At 37.5% G+C, this 16,449-nt stretch overlaps 1 protein-coding gene across 5 annotated transcripts in view; it reads left to right on the top strand.

The window, feature by feature from the left end:
* The window catches only part of LOC124545425 (tau-tubulin kinase homolog Asator), a 643,583-nt gene that overhangs the window by 581,357 nt on the left and 45,777 nt on the right, over window positions 1-16,449 (top strand). For 4 of the 5 annotated variants that reach the window (XM_047124343.1, XM_047124340.1, XM_047124344.1 and 1 more), the window contains one exon: window positions 9,565-9,812. The exons of the other annotated variant lie outside the window; for it this stretch is intronic. In XM_047124343.1, the coding sequence (XP_046980299.1) occupies window positions 9,565-9,812 (248 nt within the window). The remainder of the gene's footprint in view (window positions 1-9,564; window positions 9,813-16,449) is intronic. 5 annotated transcript variants of the gene reach the window in all.

Genomic DNA, 16,449 nt, shown 5'->3' on the forward strand with positions numbered 1-16,449 from the left:
TACTTGCTGTTGAGAGGGCGTTGGTGGCATGTTGCTTGTCAGTGTGTCTCTGGCCTCACTCATGATAGGCACTTGATCCGGTGCCTACTATCAATCTTCGTGCTACGTCTTTGCCCATTGGTGTGCTGGCGACAGGTTAACCCGGCGCAGTTATTATTCTTAATGATGTTGAGTAAGTATACTTGGATTGAATATCACATCAGACTACTGTAGGGCTGCTGTACCAAAGTAGCTGAAAATATTAAACTTTAGAGAATTTTGTTAGGAATGAGAACAATGTGCCAATAGCAGCCTTTAAGTTGTTTGACTCCACATACACACCATAAAGATAAGATTGAAAATACCTTCAGGAACAGCAGAGATAAGGCACCAGGTACATTTCTTGTAAAATAAAAATATGTCAAATTTGTATTCCATCACCAACTCTCTTCATTCATTACTGCTGCTGAAGTACAGCTCCTCAATTTTGCAAGTTTAATGTTTGTTCCATTTTCTGTGCAGTGGTCACTGTTCGAGGTAATTATTTGTTTTGCTATTTTGTCAGAAACTGACATTTTGAGCCTGTGGCTGTGCGCAAAGTATAGGTTGACTCTTACACAGAAGATTACAGCAACCAGCCACTTTTTACAATGCTATTTATTTACTTAAACAACACCATTACCGGTTTCAAACCGATAGGTTCATCTTCAGATGGCTAGTTCATGCTTTACATTTATTTCGTGTTTTATATCCCCATGTAATGACAAAATAATATATAATGCAGAGAATAAAAGCAAAGTGGTCTGGGATGTTATAAAAAAGGAAACGGGGAGAGGCAAACAAATGCAGAATAATGTACTGCTAAGGGAGGCCAGTAAGGTAATAAATGATCCACAACACTTAGCAAACTATGTAAACGAGCATTTTTCAGGTACTGCAGAGAAGTTGCAGCAAAAATTCCCCAAAACAAATATAACACCTGTAAATAATGTTGCACTAAATACTATGATGTTACTTCCTACCACAGAGAATGAAGTCAATAAAACCGTTCAGAAACTAAAAAATAAAAAGTCAGTAGGCTTAGATGAAGTACCAATGTGTGTACTGAAACAATGCGTATGGATTATACAAGGCCCCTTAACAAATATAATAAATGAATCCTTCACATCAGGGACATTTCCAGAGCAGTTAAAACAGGCAAGAGTTGTACCTTTGCTTAAGAAAGGTAATGCAGAAGGCATAGAAAATTACTGGCCAATTTCCCTGCTGTCACCATTCTCAAAACTAATAGAAACAATCTTTTAAGCGAATCACAGTTTGGTGGCAAAAATACAGAGTAAGCCATAGTAGAATTCACAAAAGTTGTACTTGATGCTCTTGATACAGATGAGTGTATCACAGGCATATTTTTGGCTCGTTCTAAGGCGTTTGATACAGTTGACCACAAGATTCTTTTAAATAAATTTGAAGCATTGAGAATAAGAGGGGCAGGTAGCTAATTACTGGTTTCAATCATACTTATCAGATAGGGTACAAAGAGTAGAGATAACACATACTTTAAATAGATCTAAACATTCAGAAAAACACTTATCAGAACCAAAATACGTTAATGTAGGGTTTCCGCTAGGTAGCATATTAGGACCAATACTATTCCTCATACATCAATGACTTTCCCAGTAGTGTTACTCATGGTGAAAAAATTCTCTTCGCTGATGACAGCAATATTGTATTCACTGACAAAACAAGAGAACTCCCAGAACTCCCTGCTGAGAAAGCAAATGAAACTCTCAAGGAAGATTATGATTGGTCAATAAGCAATAAAGTGACATTTAATGAAAAAAAAAAAAGCCATGAATTTCAGTTTGAAGAGGAAAAATGACTATGTTAAATTAAATGTAGATGGCACTTCTACAGACTGTGTAACAAATGCAAAATTTCTAGGAATGAATATTGATTCTAAGTTGAAGCGGTGTGAACACACGAAGGTACTTGCAAACAGAATGCCATCAGCACGTTATGCCCTTAGAATCCTATCATCAGTGTGTAACATGCAGTGTCTTTTAGTTACATAATATTCATATATATACACTCAATTCTTAGCTATGGCATTCTTTTTTGGGGAACAAATGCACAAAATGTGAACACGATTTTCAAACTCCAGGAAAGAGCCATAAGAATAATAACCAAAAATACTAGTTGAGCTCATTGTGATGATCTGTTCAAAACGCTGGGGATTTTAACTGCTCCATGTGAACACATTTACCAGTCAGTTATACACATCAAAAATAACATTGGTAATTACTGCACAAACAGCTCTGTCCATGACCATGCAACAAGAGATAGACTCAACTTACATTTGTCAAGAAAAGATAAACATAAAACTCAAAACAGCATTTTCTACCAAGGAGTAAAACTGTACAATAAATTACCAAAAGAGATTAAAGAAATTTCAAAAATACACTTGTTTAAAATGGCAGCTAAAAAGTACCTGTTATGCAATACATTTTATAAATTGAAGGAAGAGAGAGGGGTTTGATAAAAAAAAATGTTATACAAATAAATAATAATAATAATAATAATAATAATAATAATAATAATGATTATAAAACATCCAACATTCCACATAACACCTTTAATTTATGTTTTTTACCTCCTTTTTTCCGTTCTAGAAATACTTACCCCCAAGCTATGCATAGCACAATACTAACACTTCTTCCTCTTTCTAAGCTCAACATCTTACTCATTGTGGAGGGATATGCTGACTCAGTTTTTCAGGATAGGAAATGGGAAGTTGCGGTACAGAAAATGGCCCAGGGATCATCTGTGTGTGTGTGTGTGTGTGTGTGTGTGTGTGTGTGGGGTGAGTGAAGTGTTATGAAACAATGTGTGTATAGTGTGTGCAGTGACTAATAGTGAGATATGAGTGAGCAGTGTGGCATTACATTATTTAATAAGTTATTTGTAAAAAAAGTATTGTAGGCGAGGAGTAAATTTAATAATTGTCTCTAACTAGAAGTCTATAAATATATGTGTATATCCGTTAGCTTATTTTAAATTGGTCTAAACTTGTAAATACTTTGACATGTGCTATATCATTGTAAAAAAAGAGATCTATGGATGAATAAAGCTGCTGCTACTACTACTACTACTACTACTACTACTACCACCACCACCACCACCACCACCACTACACTCGATGAAACTTCCTTGGGGTGGTGATGCACTACAACCAAAACAAAATGTGAGACAATGTCTTTATAATTGTAATTGTGCCTCAAGATGATTTTAAGTGATGTAAACAAATTATTATTATTATTATTAAATGGAAGATATTTCAATTATTTACAATGAAGAATCTGTGCCTTTATGTTCCAGTGTGCGTTCTTCATTGTAAATAATTGAAACATCTTCCATATAATAATAATTATTTGTTTACATCACTTAAAATCATCGTGAGGCACAATGACAATTAAAAAGACGTTGTCTCACATTTTGTTTTGGCTGTAGGGCATCACCACCCCAAGGAAGTTTTGTCAGGTGGGGAAACAAAAAATGAAATCTAAAAGTCTGAAGATGAACCTATCAGTTCAAAAGTGGTAATGGTGCTGTTTAAGTAAATAAATAGCTTTGTAAAAAGTGGCTGGTTGCTTTAGTCTTCTGTGTAAGAGTCAACCTATATAAATATTTGTTTTATTTTTTATTATTTCTTGGTATTGAATAAGAATGACTGCATGATATATTATGGCATCCACAGTCATTGTAATCAATTCAGGCTTGAAATTATCTTAATTGGCTTAGAGTGGAGTACATGTACTTATAATTCTGCTAATAGCATAGCAACACTTTTTATTAAATTGTGTTTTGCTGTGCACTGTTAAGCAAATTTTTTGTATGCCTCTCATGTTTCAGATGCTAACAAAATTAGTATTTTAAGATTCCATTTCATCATTTGATTTGTCCTTTGTGAGCAATCATCTTTTTTTCTTAGTTGTAACACAGTGCAGGAATGACATGCACTGAGACATGTGGAAGCTCTGATAGGTGTGTTTTTTTTTTTTTTTTTTTTAAAAAAAAAAAAAGCTGTATCCTGTAGTTTGAGATTCCACTGCCTTCCAATCTACAGTTGCATTGTGCATTAATTTATGAGTTCTATGTAAAATTTGGCTGTTTTTAAGTCAATAATTATTTGAATTGCTGTTTTGTATTGTAGAAATTGTCTGCAATAGGTAATAGCATATCAGATTTTTATTCCAATTTGCCTGTTATTTCTCCTGTGTAATGTCTTCACCAATTGATAAATGTATATATTTTCCTGCAATTTAAATTTATTCAAGTGCATGATACATTAATGTTATTTAGGAAATAAGCATACCAAAATATTTTTGTTACACAAGACAGTTAGCCCAATAAATCTTTTATCACATGCCATCTTTCCTACTTTCAAAATAAGTTTTCATATAATAATAATAAAATAAGCAGCAGCAGCAACTGTATATAGTTTCATTCATTCTGCTTTACTTCCTAATGTTAATTATGTAGTCTAGTTGTGCACCCATGAGCCTTTGAAATGTGAATGTTGCCTTTGCTTGCATTTGTACCCTAACTTATACTTGTTGTTTTTATCTGTGCCTGTTATATGTTAAGCACTTTCAACCTGAGTTACTTGCTTGTGAAATGCTAGCAGTCCATCCCAATTACTAATATGCATCATTTCTGTTTCAGAATACTGTTTACTTTAGCAAAGCATTTCTGTATGTTTGTCTTCAGTTCAATGTGTTATTAGTTAATTATTTATGCTTATTTAAGAAAGTTATAGCTTAAACAACTGTAGGTGGTTTTGAGATTTTAATTAAGAAACAAAACTGCAGTACTATAGATATTTTCCCAATATTACATTAAGGATACTATTCTGGCTGCATTATCGCTGGTGAAGTATTTTATATTCTCTTTATTGAACATACCAATTACAACTTGGTAGTAGGGCTTGAGCACGTAAAGAAACTTACTCAAGAATTATAAGATTCTTACACTAAGGAAAATCAGCTTGATATGGCAACACTACTAGCAGGCTTCCATAAGCAGAGTGGTACTTGGTCTCTTAAGGTAATACTTATCTTTTTTTTTGGTCTCAGCTAAGGCAAAATTAAGAGTACTGTCATGTAAGCAATATTCCAAATCAGTCAGTTATCCACCTATTAGATTCTAATCAGTTCAAATATTAAGTTTTTTTTCACTCATTTGCCTAAATTGCATAGACAGACACAGAGAGAGATTGTATGAGGGATGTTCGAGAAGTATTCAGCTGAAGACAAAGATGACATTAATGTAGCCAAACTACTGTGATTTTTTAAATGTAAAACTTTAGATGCCAACTGCAAAGTTTCACAGAGGTTCATTTAGCTGTTTGTTTGTAATGATCATGTAAATAATTATGTCAATACTTCTTTGAAAATGGATTACATTCAGTTATGATTTAAGGTAAAGTATCCTATTTTAAAATGTTTTGCCATAACTAATATACAGGATTGGACATTAAACAGTCCTTGCTACATAGTTTCTATAGTAAAGAAATGAGATGCCAAAATTTAAAAATTATTCTGTATCTAATGGAGATAATGAGGGCTCAGAACCTGTATGATCAAAGAGGTTCACTGAATGTCAGTCAAGGATATGCAGGCTTCCTGACACTGCAGTGATCTCAATTGTTCATGGCCATGCTTTACATGAAATCTTGGCCATGGCAAAGCTTTCTGCTCAATGGATGACTGTTGACCAAAGATAAAAAAGTACTATTGCTCAAGGATGTTTGGACTTAGTTAAACCTTATGCGATGGAGTTTCTCTGTTGTTTTACAGTAGATGAATCATAGTGGATGACAAAAGGTCCCACCGAAGAAATAGGGAATGATTCCATCTGCAGAAAAACTTCCAGCAACTTTTTCTGAGAGTGACCACAACAAGGTTGCACCATCACCATGGGAGCGTTAAGTTGACTGTTGGAAAAACTGAAGGATGATATTCAGACTAAATGGCCACATCTTGCAGAGAACAAAAGTTATTTTCCATTATCATAATGCACCTTCACACATCTCAGGTTTTTGCTGCGGAAGATCATGGCCTTCACTGTTGTATGGAGATAACACACACTCATATTTAATTGCTGGCTCATCTTATCCAAGTTTTTGGCATTTACATGTTACTTTTTCAGAGTGGTGAAATGGTTTGGTCAGGGAAGACAGAAAGGTACCAGCAGGACTCAGAGGGTGAGAAAATGAAGCTAAAGATAGGCACTGTGCCAACTTTGGTATAGAGATGACAGAAAGAATAAAGTGTGGAGTAAATATGAATTAAAGATGAAGGGAAAAAATGAATAAACAGGCTGGCAAGATGCAAAGATAAATTAGAGTTTGAGCTCCTATATGTGAAGATAAAAAATTTTGAGCTAATTTGTTCCTTGACAGAGTCATTATAGAGTTATCCCTTTAGGGTGAGCAGACTAAATGTGGCTGTTAAAATTGAAAATGTTAAGTAAAGACTTGAGAGAGAATGGAGGCACAATGCTGGATGTGAGGAACTTCTGAAATGCTGTTGAAGGATGTCTCTGAAGAAGGAATGAGAGAATCCATTGAGATAACCCATGAAACTCTTAACAGCATACGAGGTGTGGCTATAAAATAATGGGACTATTGCCGCAAAACATTTTATTTAAAAAAGATGTACATATTTAGTCATTGTCACCCTTAATATTCTCCCATGTTCTATCCCTACAATGCTCTACGCAAAGTTCCATTGATGGAAACAGTGCTGGAGGTCTTCTTCTATGAGCTCCTCAATCACACATGCCACTTTTTCTTTCACTGCTTCAATTGATTGAAATTCTGTTTCTTTTAATGCAGATTTGACCTTTGGAAATAGATAAGTGTTAGGTCAGGCAAGTAAGGTGGGTGGTCTAACACTCAGAAGCTGTACTTCCTAGAAACCTCTTAGCAGACAGTGCAGTGTGAGCACATAATTGAGCAAGAAGAGATAGTAATGTTGATTAATGATTTGACTTTCAGGAACCCAGTGAAGATACACAATTCCATTAATGTAAAAAAAAAATAATTGTCGTCGCTTTGAACTTGATTTGCTCATTCGAGCTTTTTTCTCTCTCTGTCAATTGAGCTCTTCCAGTGCATGAAGTGGCACTTAATTTCTGGATCATAAGTGAAAAACCAAGATTCATCATATGTTAACACTGTTTATGATCATTTTCGATGGTATTCCAAGTCTCTCTAAAACATTTTCACAAGGTGCTTTTTGCTCAGTCATGAGAATCTTCAGCACCTGTTTCACACACACTTTTCTCATGTTATAATTGTTTTGTAAAATTTGCTTTAAGCTTTCCATGTCAATTCCTACAGTTTCGGCAATCGATCAGATACTCAAGCAGTGATCAGATTGAATCAGATTACCTGTTGTTGTTGTTGTTGTGGTCTTCAGTCCTGAGACTGGTTTGATGCAGCTCTCCATGCTACTCTATCCTGTGCAAGCTTCTTCATCTCCCAGTACCTACTGCAACCTACATCCTTCTGAATCTGCTTAGTGTATTGATCTCTTGGTCTCCCTCTACGATTTTTACCCTCCACGCTGCCCTCCAATGCTAAATTTGTGATCCCTTGATGCCTCAAAACATGACCTACCAACCGATCCCTTCTTCTACTCAAGTTGTGCCACAAACTTCTCTTCTCCCCAATCCTATTCAATACCTCCTCATTAGTTACGTGATCTACCCACCTTATCTTCAGCATTCTTCTGTAGCACCACATTTCGAAAGCTTCTATTCTCTTCTTGTCCAAACTGGTTATCGTCCATGTTTCACTTCCGTACATGGCTACACTCCATACAAATACTTTCAGAAACGACTTCCTGACACTTAAATCTATACTCGATGTTAACAAATTTCTCTTCTTCAGAAACGATTTACTTGCCATTGCCCCCTTTTTCTTTTTCTTTTCTTTTCTTTTTTTTTTAAAAAAAAATTCATTTCTTTCTTGGTCAAATCCTACTACAGATTACCTACTGTTTTGATATTTTCATCTGTTTTTGATACTGAACAGCATCCCAGAGGTAAGTCATCTTCAACATGTTCTCAGCCATTTTGCACTTGATCAACTCAGAAACTTGCAGGAGTGGTAAACAGTCTTCTCTATAAACTTCTGTCAGTAAAAGATAGGTTTCACTAGCAGTTTTTCCAAGTTTGATGTGATACTTCATGACAATTTCTCGCTTTATTTTTACACTTACCATTTTTACAGCAAAGCAAAATAACAGCTGTTACATAAATGAAGTCCATGGCCACACCGGAGATGCTTCATCCCACTATGAAGGCTTCACACTTCACGGCTATCAGTCATTCGTCTTTGGTCCATGCGTACTTTGTGACAGCATCAGTCTCATCATTTTTTGTCCACACCTTGTATGATCTCATTCTATAACAAGCAGACTTTGTAACTGTCTGTCAAAGAATTACTTGGCTATTGTAATATGCCATTAATGAAAACTGGAGGAACACTAGCTGGCGGGAAGGCTGCTGAAATAAATCAGAGATTATGTACAGTATCCTTAATAATATATACTTAATATTGTTGGTTGTAGATTATAACAGATAAATCTCATATAAGACATATTGTCTGATGTATACTTGAGTAGCTTTGTGTTATAAAGGTATAAGGATTTGACCAAGAAAGAAATGAAATTTAAAAAAAAAAAAGAAAAGAAAAAGAAAAGGGGGGAAAACATTGAGGCAGTTCACTTGGTACGGTTTATTAATCTTAAGCAGCCTGTGTATTTGGAATATTCAGATTTTCTTTAACTCTAGTGTCATAGTGGTGAATTTCTTCCCCGACAGCAAATTCTGTAATACTGATCGTGGCAAAGGATGTATAGAAACTAATGCACAGGTTCGTAATTGATGCATTCTTGAATCTAGTGAAGATAGAACAATAGTGCACCACATGACTAACATTTTACATAGTTTTTTAAATGGTAGTGATGTGAGGAAATTGTGTTAATAAACATATTCCATGTACATGACTGGAACATCCTCAAATTTATCATCATAAGATGATGACTATGAAATGAGTATCATAAAGCAAGATAGCAGGGCTAATGGTTCATAGCAAAAATAAGAAGGAGGGCCAGAAGACAGTACTTTCCAGAACATTAGCTCTTTTTGAAGAGTTGTATCCTATGTATATTGTCTTCTGTTATTCAAGTAAGCACCAAGTACTGGTAATGTAACACTATGCACATTTCCAAATTAAAGTTTTCTTGTAAATCTGAAAAAGGATGTGATTAAAGTATTTAGTTGGGCCATGTGAAATGAGAAACCATTCTTTTATTTTCAAAAGCATTAATATGTAACAATAATTTCCATTTTTTTATGGATTACTCCTTATCTCACCATTAGAACAGTTTCAAATTTAACGAACTCTGTAAGTGTGCATTTCTTCCATGTTGTTCAGCACTTCTGTAAATTTCTGTCAGTTCTATTGGCTGGTGACTGGCTTGAGAAACTGGTGTTACACTTTGTGATGTCATACAGGCACACGATGAGACCATCCATGCAGATAACAACACCAGCAATAATGGTGGTATGGGGGCTCATGTTCAGCAGCCTCCTGTAAGTGGTGGTGTCGATGTGAAGGCGGTACCGCCAGAATCCCCTGCTGTTCCTTCTTGTGGAACACCTCAGCCACGCTGCCTTAATATTGCAGGAATAGAAAGTTTTGTTGATCTGCATGGTGGCCTCCCCCATGCTTGGAGTCTTCCCCAGCTCGGGCCACATGTGCGGTACGTATATGCATTGTATTCCAGTTAACAAGTTATTGTGTACTGTATTACACTGTGCATTATACTTCATAGTTACCAGTACCGTAATGTAGTTTCCTGGCATTCTGTGACATATATTAGATGACTGATTGTGAGGAGATTGAGAAAGATGTACACAGCTAACAGTTGTGTGTTTCTTTTTTTAACCACAGAGATGTCTTTTTTTTCTTTTTTAATGGCACTAGCGCATTCTCACTAAACATTTTCTGTAATGTTTGCTATGTAAATTGCTTTTTAATGGCTATAGTAATGTGATATAAATTCAGTGAAAATAAAGTAAGTGCACAGCAGTTATATGTTTACAGTTTTCCTTAAACCTCATCATTTTATGATTTACCTGTGGGAAATGACCATGCCAAAGAGAGACAATATAAAATATTTTATTGCTACTGAAATAAATATGTGATTAATATCTGTCTGAATATTCTCTCTCTCTCTCTCTCTCTCTCTCTCTCTCTCTCTCTCTCTCTCTCTGTGTGTGTGTGTGTGTGTGTGTGTGTGTGTGTGTGTGTGTGTGTGTGTGTGTTTTATTAAAGTGAAAGAAGAAATAAATATTGATGTATTCACCATAAAACATTTGGTCACTGATCCATCACATGGCACAAAAAAGTAGTAGAAAACGAACATTATTATTGAGAGGACTACAACCACAAACTTCAATTGATAAAAGATCGAATGTGGTTAGAGATAATACTGCTTGAGTTGATAAAGATGAAACTAGGCAAAGAAAGGCCTTATTCATGAACAGTAATATGATTTGAGAATGGTAGTCTAGATATACTTAAGGGCCGGCCGCAGTGGCCGTGCGGTTCTGGCACTGCAGTCCAAAACCGCGGGACTGCTACAGTCGCAGGTTCGAATCCTGCCTCGGGCATGGGTATGTGTGATGTCCTTAGGTTAGTTAGGTTTAAGTAGTTCTAAGTTCTAGGGGAGTTAAGACCTACGATGTTGAGTCCCATAGTGCTCAGAGCCATTTTTTATACTTAAGGAGGAGACTGAAAGGTGGAAGGAATATATAAAATAGCTGTACGAAGGAAATGTACTGGAAGACAATATTATGAAAAGGAAGCGGTAGGGGTTGGACAGGGGCTCTGATACTGCGAGAATAATTTGAGAGAGTGCTGAAGAGGCCTAAGTTAAAAAAGGTGCCCCTAGGAGGTGACAGTGACTCTGAACCATGAAGATCCCTGGGAGAACCAACCACAACAAAGCTGTTTCACCTAGTATGTAGAATATATGAGACAGACCAAATATCCTCATGCTTAAAGAAGAATGTAATAATCACAGTACCAAATACAGCAATTGCTGGCAGCTGTGCATATTGTCAAACCATGAATTTAATATTATGTTTGCAGTATATTAACTCAAGTTGTCTACAAAAATATGGATTGACCAGTGTGGCTTCAGTAAAAATGAAGAAACTCACAAAGAAGTGCTAATTTTATGATTTATCTTTGATAAAAATGGAAGCTGAAGTAATGAATTATAATTTACTACACCACATTGTGGCTACCACAGTTGCAAGGACTACCCTAGTCCAGTGCCGTCCCTAACACAAACTTCAGTTCACACCTTTAGCCCATTTTCCCCCTCTTAAATCATCAGTATTGCCCGAACTGTCTGATATTGGAATAGCACACCCAGCTTTGTACCGGGGAAATGCTACCTACACCTCATAGTAAGCAGGAGACCCGGGTTCAAGTCCCGACCAGGGCACAAATTTTAATTCATTGCTTCAGTTTCTATCCGATTAATCTTAAAAGGCAAATTACACTGCCCAATAACAAAAAAATTTTTTGAATGCTTCACAAGTAAGACCTTACTATTTTTGGTTTGAGAAAAATGAATATGACAAAGAAAAAATTTTATTAGTTTTCATTTCTGTGCTATACAGTTGGTGGAAGTCTTTTATTTCAACATATTGAAAGGGAATGATACAATTTAATTGCATAAGGCAACAACATTGGAAGTCCATTTCACATTTTTAATGGCATTTAAATTGTAAGGTTTCTGAATTGATGGAAGTATACCTGACAGCTGGATGTTCTGCAAGAATTGTATGGTGAAAATCAAACAATGGAAAATCCACTAAAGATCCACATTGGACAAATATAGTACACTAGAACTGACATTGATTACATTTTCACGCAATTTGGGTGCATAGATCCTGAGAAATCAGTACCTCTGGCAATAATAACAGCCTTAATACGCCTGGGCATTGAGTCAAACAGAGCTTGGACGGCATGTACAGGTACAGCTGCCCATGCAGCTTCAACACGATACCACAGTTCATCAAGAATAGTGACTGGCGTATTGTGACGAGCCAGTTGCTCAGCCACCATTGACCAGACGTTTTCAATTGGTGAGAGATCTGGAGAATGTGCTGACCAGGGCAGTAGTCGAACATTTTCTATATCCCGAAAGGCCTCTACAGGGCCTGCAACATGCCATCGTGCATTATCCTGCTGAAATGTAGTGTTTCACAGGGATCAAATGAAGGGTGGAGCCACGGGTCGTAACCCATCTGAAATGTAATGTCCACTGTTCAAAGTGCCGTCAATGTGAACAAGAGGTGATGGAGATGTGTAACCAATGGCACCCCATACCATCACGCTGGGTGATATGCCAGTATGGCGATGAGGAATACACGCTTCCAATGTGCGTTCACCGTGATGTCGCCAAACACGGATGCGACAATCATGATGCTGTAAACAGAACATGGATTCATCCGAAAAAATGACGTTTTGCCGGGTTTGTCATTGAGTACACCATCGCAGGTGCTCCTGTCTGTGATGCAGCGTCAAGGGTAACCACAGCCATGGTCTCCGAGCTGATAGTCCATGCTGCTGCAAACGTAGTCGAACTGTTCGTGCAGATGGTTGTTGTCTTGCAAACGTCCCCATCTGTTGACTCAGGGATCGAGACGTGGCTGCACGATCTGTTACAACCATGCGGATAAGATGCTCTGTCATCTCGACTGCTAGTGATACGAGGCCGTTGGGATCCAGCACGGCGTGCCGTATTATCCTCCTGAACATATTCTGCTAACAGTCGTTGGATCTCAACCAACACGAGCAGCAATGCCGCGATACGATAAACCGCAGTTGCAATAGACTTCAATATGACCTTTATCAAAGTTGGAAACGTGATGGTACGTATTTCCCCTCCTTACACGAGGCATCACAACAACGTTTCACCAGGCAACGCCGATCAACTGCTGTTTGTGAATGAGAAATTGGTTGGAAACTTTCCTCATGTCAGCACATTGTAGGTGTCGCCACCGGCGCCAACCTTGTGTGAATGCTCTGAAAAGCTAATCATTTGCATATCACAGCGTCTTCTTCCTGTCAGTTAAATTTCGCACCTGTAGCACGTCATCTTCTTGGTGTAGCAATTTTAATGGCCAATAGTGTATTTTTAAGACTCTGGATAACACTTGTAGAAGTATGTATAGGTACTTTACAAGAGCAGAAACAATGTGACTGCCCACAGGATTTGGTGAGAGAATAACCTTTCTTATTAGCAGTAGGCTGACAGAATTTTAAGATCTGAGGAGGTGGGGGCATGGGGGGAGTGATGAAGAACCATTGTTTTCCTAGCAGTAATTACAAGGGTCATTTTTAAAGTAAGAACCGATTTGTAATGGAGTTGGAGAAATTTTATTTATGAACATAAATTGTACAACAAACATGCACATTTTTTTGCTTTTCAGCGTAGTCACCATGAAAATTTTAAACATTTGTTAAGTCTTGGTACCAGCTTTCGAATCCCAGCATCTAAGAAATCTGCTGCCTGGCTATTAAACCAGTTAGTAACAGTTTCTTTCAATATGTCATCATTTTCTAAGCACTTTCCACCAAGAAATTCCTTCAGTTTTGGAAACAGATGAAAGTCTGATGGGGCTATTTCAGGGCTGTGTGATGGATGATCCAGTAACTCCCAATGAAACTTATCCAGCTGCATTGTTGTTCTTGCCACAATGTGAGGCTGAGCATTTGAAGCAGAATGCCACTGCTAGAGAACAGTACCTGCCGGCAATTTTGAATTGTGTGCCTAAGCTTTATTAATGTTTCGTGGTACATCTCATCATTGATTGTCATTCCTTTTGACAAAAAGTCTACCTGAAGAATGCCTCTCCGGTCCCAAAAAATCATGGCCGTGATTTTCCATGTTGAATGTTCTTGTTGAAGTTTTATGGTTTCATCAGCGAGTTTGAATGACGCCCCTCACTGGACTGACGTGCATTCTCTAGAGTGTATTGTGCAATCCACGTTTCATCACCGGTCACGGTGCGACTTAGGAACTCGTCACCATCCTTGTGGTAGCACTCTAAAACTGACATGAATGCACCATTTGCTTTGTTTTGTGATCTTCTGTCAACATTTTCGGTACCCAGCTCGCACACATTTTTTGTAGCAAATTTTGTCAGTAACAATATGATAAAATACTGATCTTGAAACCTGTGGAAATTTCTGATGCAGCTCGTCAATAATGAAGTGCCTGTTGTGGCTAATTGCCTCATCAACTTTTTATGTCAATTCTTCATTCGTGGCAGTAGGACATCCAGATCATCATGAACATTTGTCCTACTTTCATTAAACAGCCTACACCATTTATGCACATTTCCATCATTCATTACACCTGCACCGTAAACGTCAAGCTGCTGGTGAATTTCAGCAGGATGAATTTGTTTTGCATGTTGTTGTTGTTGTTGTGGTCTTCAGTCCTGAGACTGGTTTGATGCAGCTCTCCATGCTACTCTATGCTGTACAAGCTTCTTCATCTCCCAGTACCTACTGCAACCAACATCCTTCTGAATCTGCTTAGTGTATTCATCTCTTGGTCTCCCTCTACGATTTTTATCCTCCACGCTGCCCTCCAATGCTAAATTTGTGATCCCTTGATGCCTCAAAACATGTCCTACCAACCGATCCCTTCTTCTAGTCAAGTTGTGCCACAAACTTCTCTTCTCCCCTATCCTATTCAATACCTCCTCATTAGTTACGTGATCTACCCACCTTATCTTCAGCATTCTTCTGTAGCACCACATTTCGAAAGCTTCTATTCTCTTCTTGTCCAAACTATTTATCGTCCATGTTTCACTTCCATACATGGCTACACTCCATACAAATACTTTCAGAAACGACTTCCTGACACTTAAATCTATACTCGATGTTAACAAATTTCTCTTCTTGAGAAACGCTTTCCTTGCCATTGCCAGTCTACATTTTATATCCTCTCTACTTCGACCATCATCGGTTATTTTACTCCCTAAATAGCAAAAATCCTTTACTACTTTAAGTGTCTCATTTCCTAATCTAATACCCTCAGCATCACCCGACTTAATTTGACTACATTCCATTATCCTCGTTTTGCTTTTGTTGATGTTCATCTTATATCCTCCTTTCAAGACACTGTCCATTCCATTCAACTGCTCTTCCAAGTCCTTTGCTGTCTCTGACAGAATTACAATGTCATCGGCGAACCTCAGAGTTTTTACTTCTTCTCCATGAATTTTAATACCTACTCCGATTTTTTCTTTTGTTTCCTTTATTGCTTGCTCAATATACAGATTGAATAACATCGGGGAGAGGCTACAACCCTGTCTCACTCCTTTCCCAACCACTGCTTCCCTTTCATGCCCCTCGACTCTTATAACTGCCATCTGGTTTCTGTACAAATTGTAAATAGCCTTTCGCTCCCTGTATTTTACCCCTGCCACCTTCAGAATTTGAAAGAGAGTATTCCAGTTAACATTGTCAAAAGCTTTCTCTAAGTCTACAAATGCTAGAAACGTAGGTTTGCCTTTTCTTAATCTTTCTTCTAAGATAAGTCGTAAGGTCAGTATTGTCACACGTGTTCCAACATTTCTACGGAATCCAAACTGATCTTCCCCGAGGTCGGCTTCTACCAGTTTTTCCATTCGTCTGTAAAGAATTCGCGTTAGTATTTTGCAGCTGTGACTTATTAAACTGATAGTTCGGTAATTTTCACATCTGTCAACACCTGCTTTCTTTGGGATTGGAATTATTATATTCTTCTTGAAGTCTGAGGGTATTTCGCCAGTCTCATACATCGTGCTCACCAGATGGTAGAGTTTTGTCAGGACTGGCTCTCCCGAGGCCATCAGTAGTTCTAATGGAATGTTGTCTACTCCCGGGGCCTTGTTTCGACTCAGGTCTTTCAGTGCTCTGTCAAACTCTTCACGCAGTATCTTATCTCCCATTTCGTCTTCATCTACATCCTCTTCCATTTCCATAATATTGTCCTCAAGTACATCGCCCTTGTATAAACCCTCTATATACTCCTTGCACCTTTCTGCCTTCCCTTCTTTGCTTAGAACTGGGTTGCCATCTGAGCTCTTGATATTCATACAAGTGGTTCTCTTCTTTCCAAAGGTCTCTTTAATTTTCCTGTAGGCAGTATCTATCTTACCCCTAGTGAGACAAGCCTCTACATCCTTACATTTGTCCTCTAGCCATCCCTGCTTAGCCATTTTGCACTTCCTGTCGATCTCATTTTTGAGACGTTTGTATTCCTTTTTGCCTGCTTCATTTACTGCATTTTTATATTTTCTCCTTTCATCAATTAAATTCAA

The sequence above is a fragment of the Schistocerca americana genome, chromosome 8 (genome assembly GCF_021461395.2).
Source record: "Schistocerca americana isolate TAMUIC-IGC-003095 chromosome 8, iqSchAmer2.1, whole genome shotgun sequence".
NCBI classification, from domain to species: domain Eukaryota; kingdom Metazoa; phylum Arthropoda; class Insecta; order Orthoptera; family Acrididae; genus Schistocerca; species Schistocerca americana.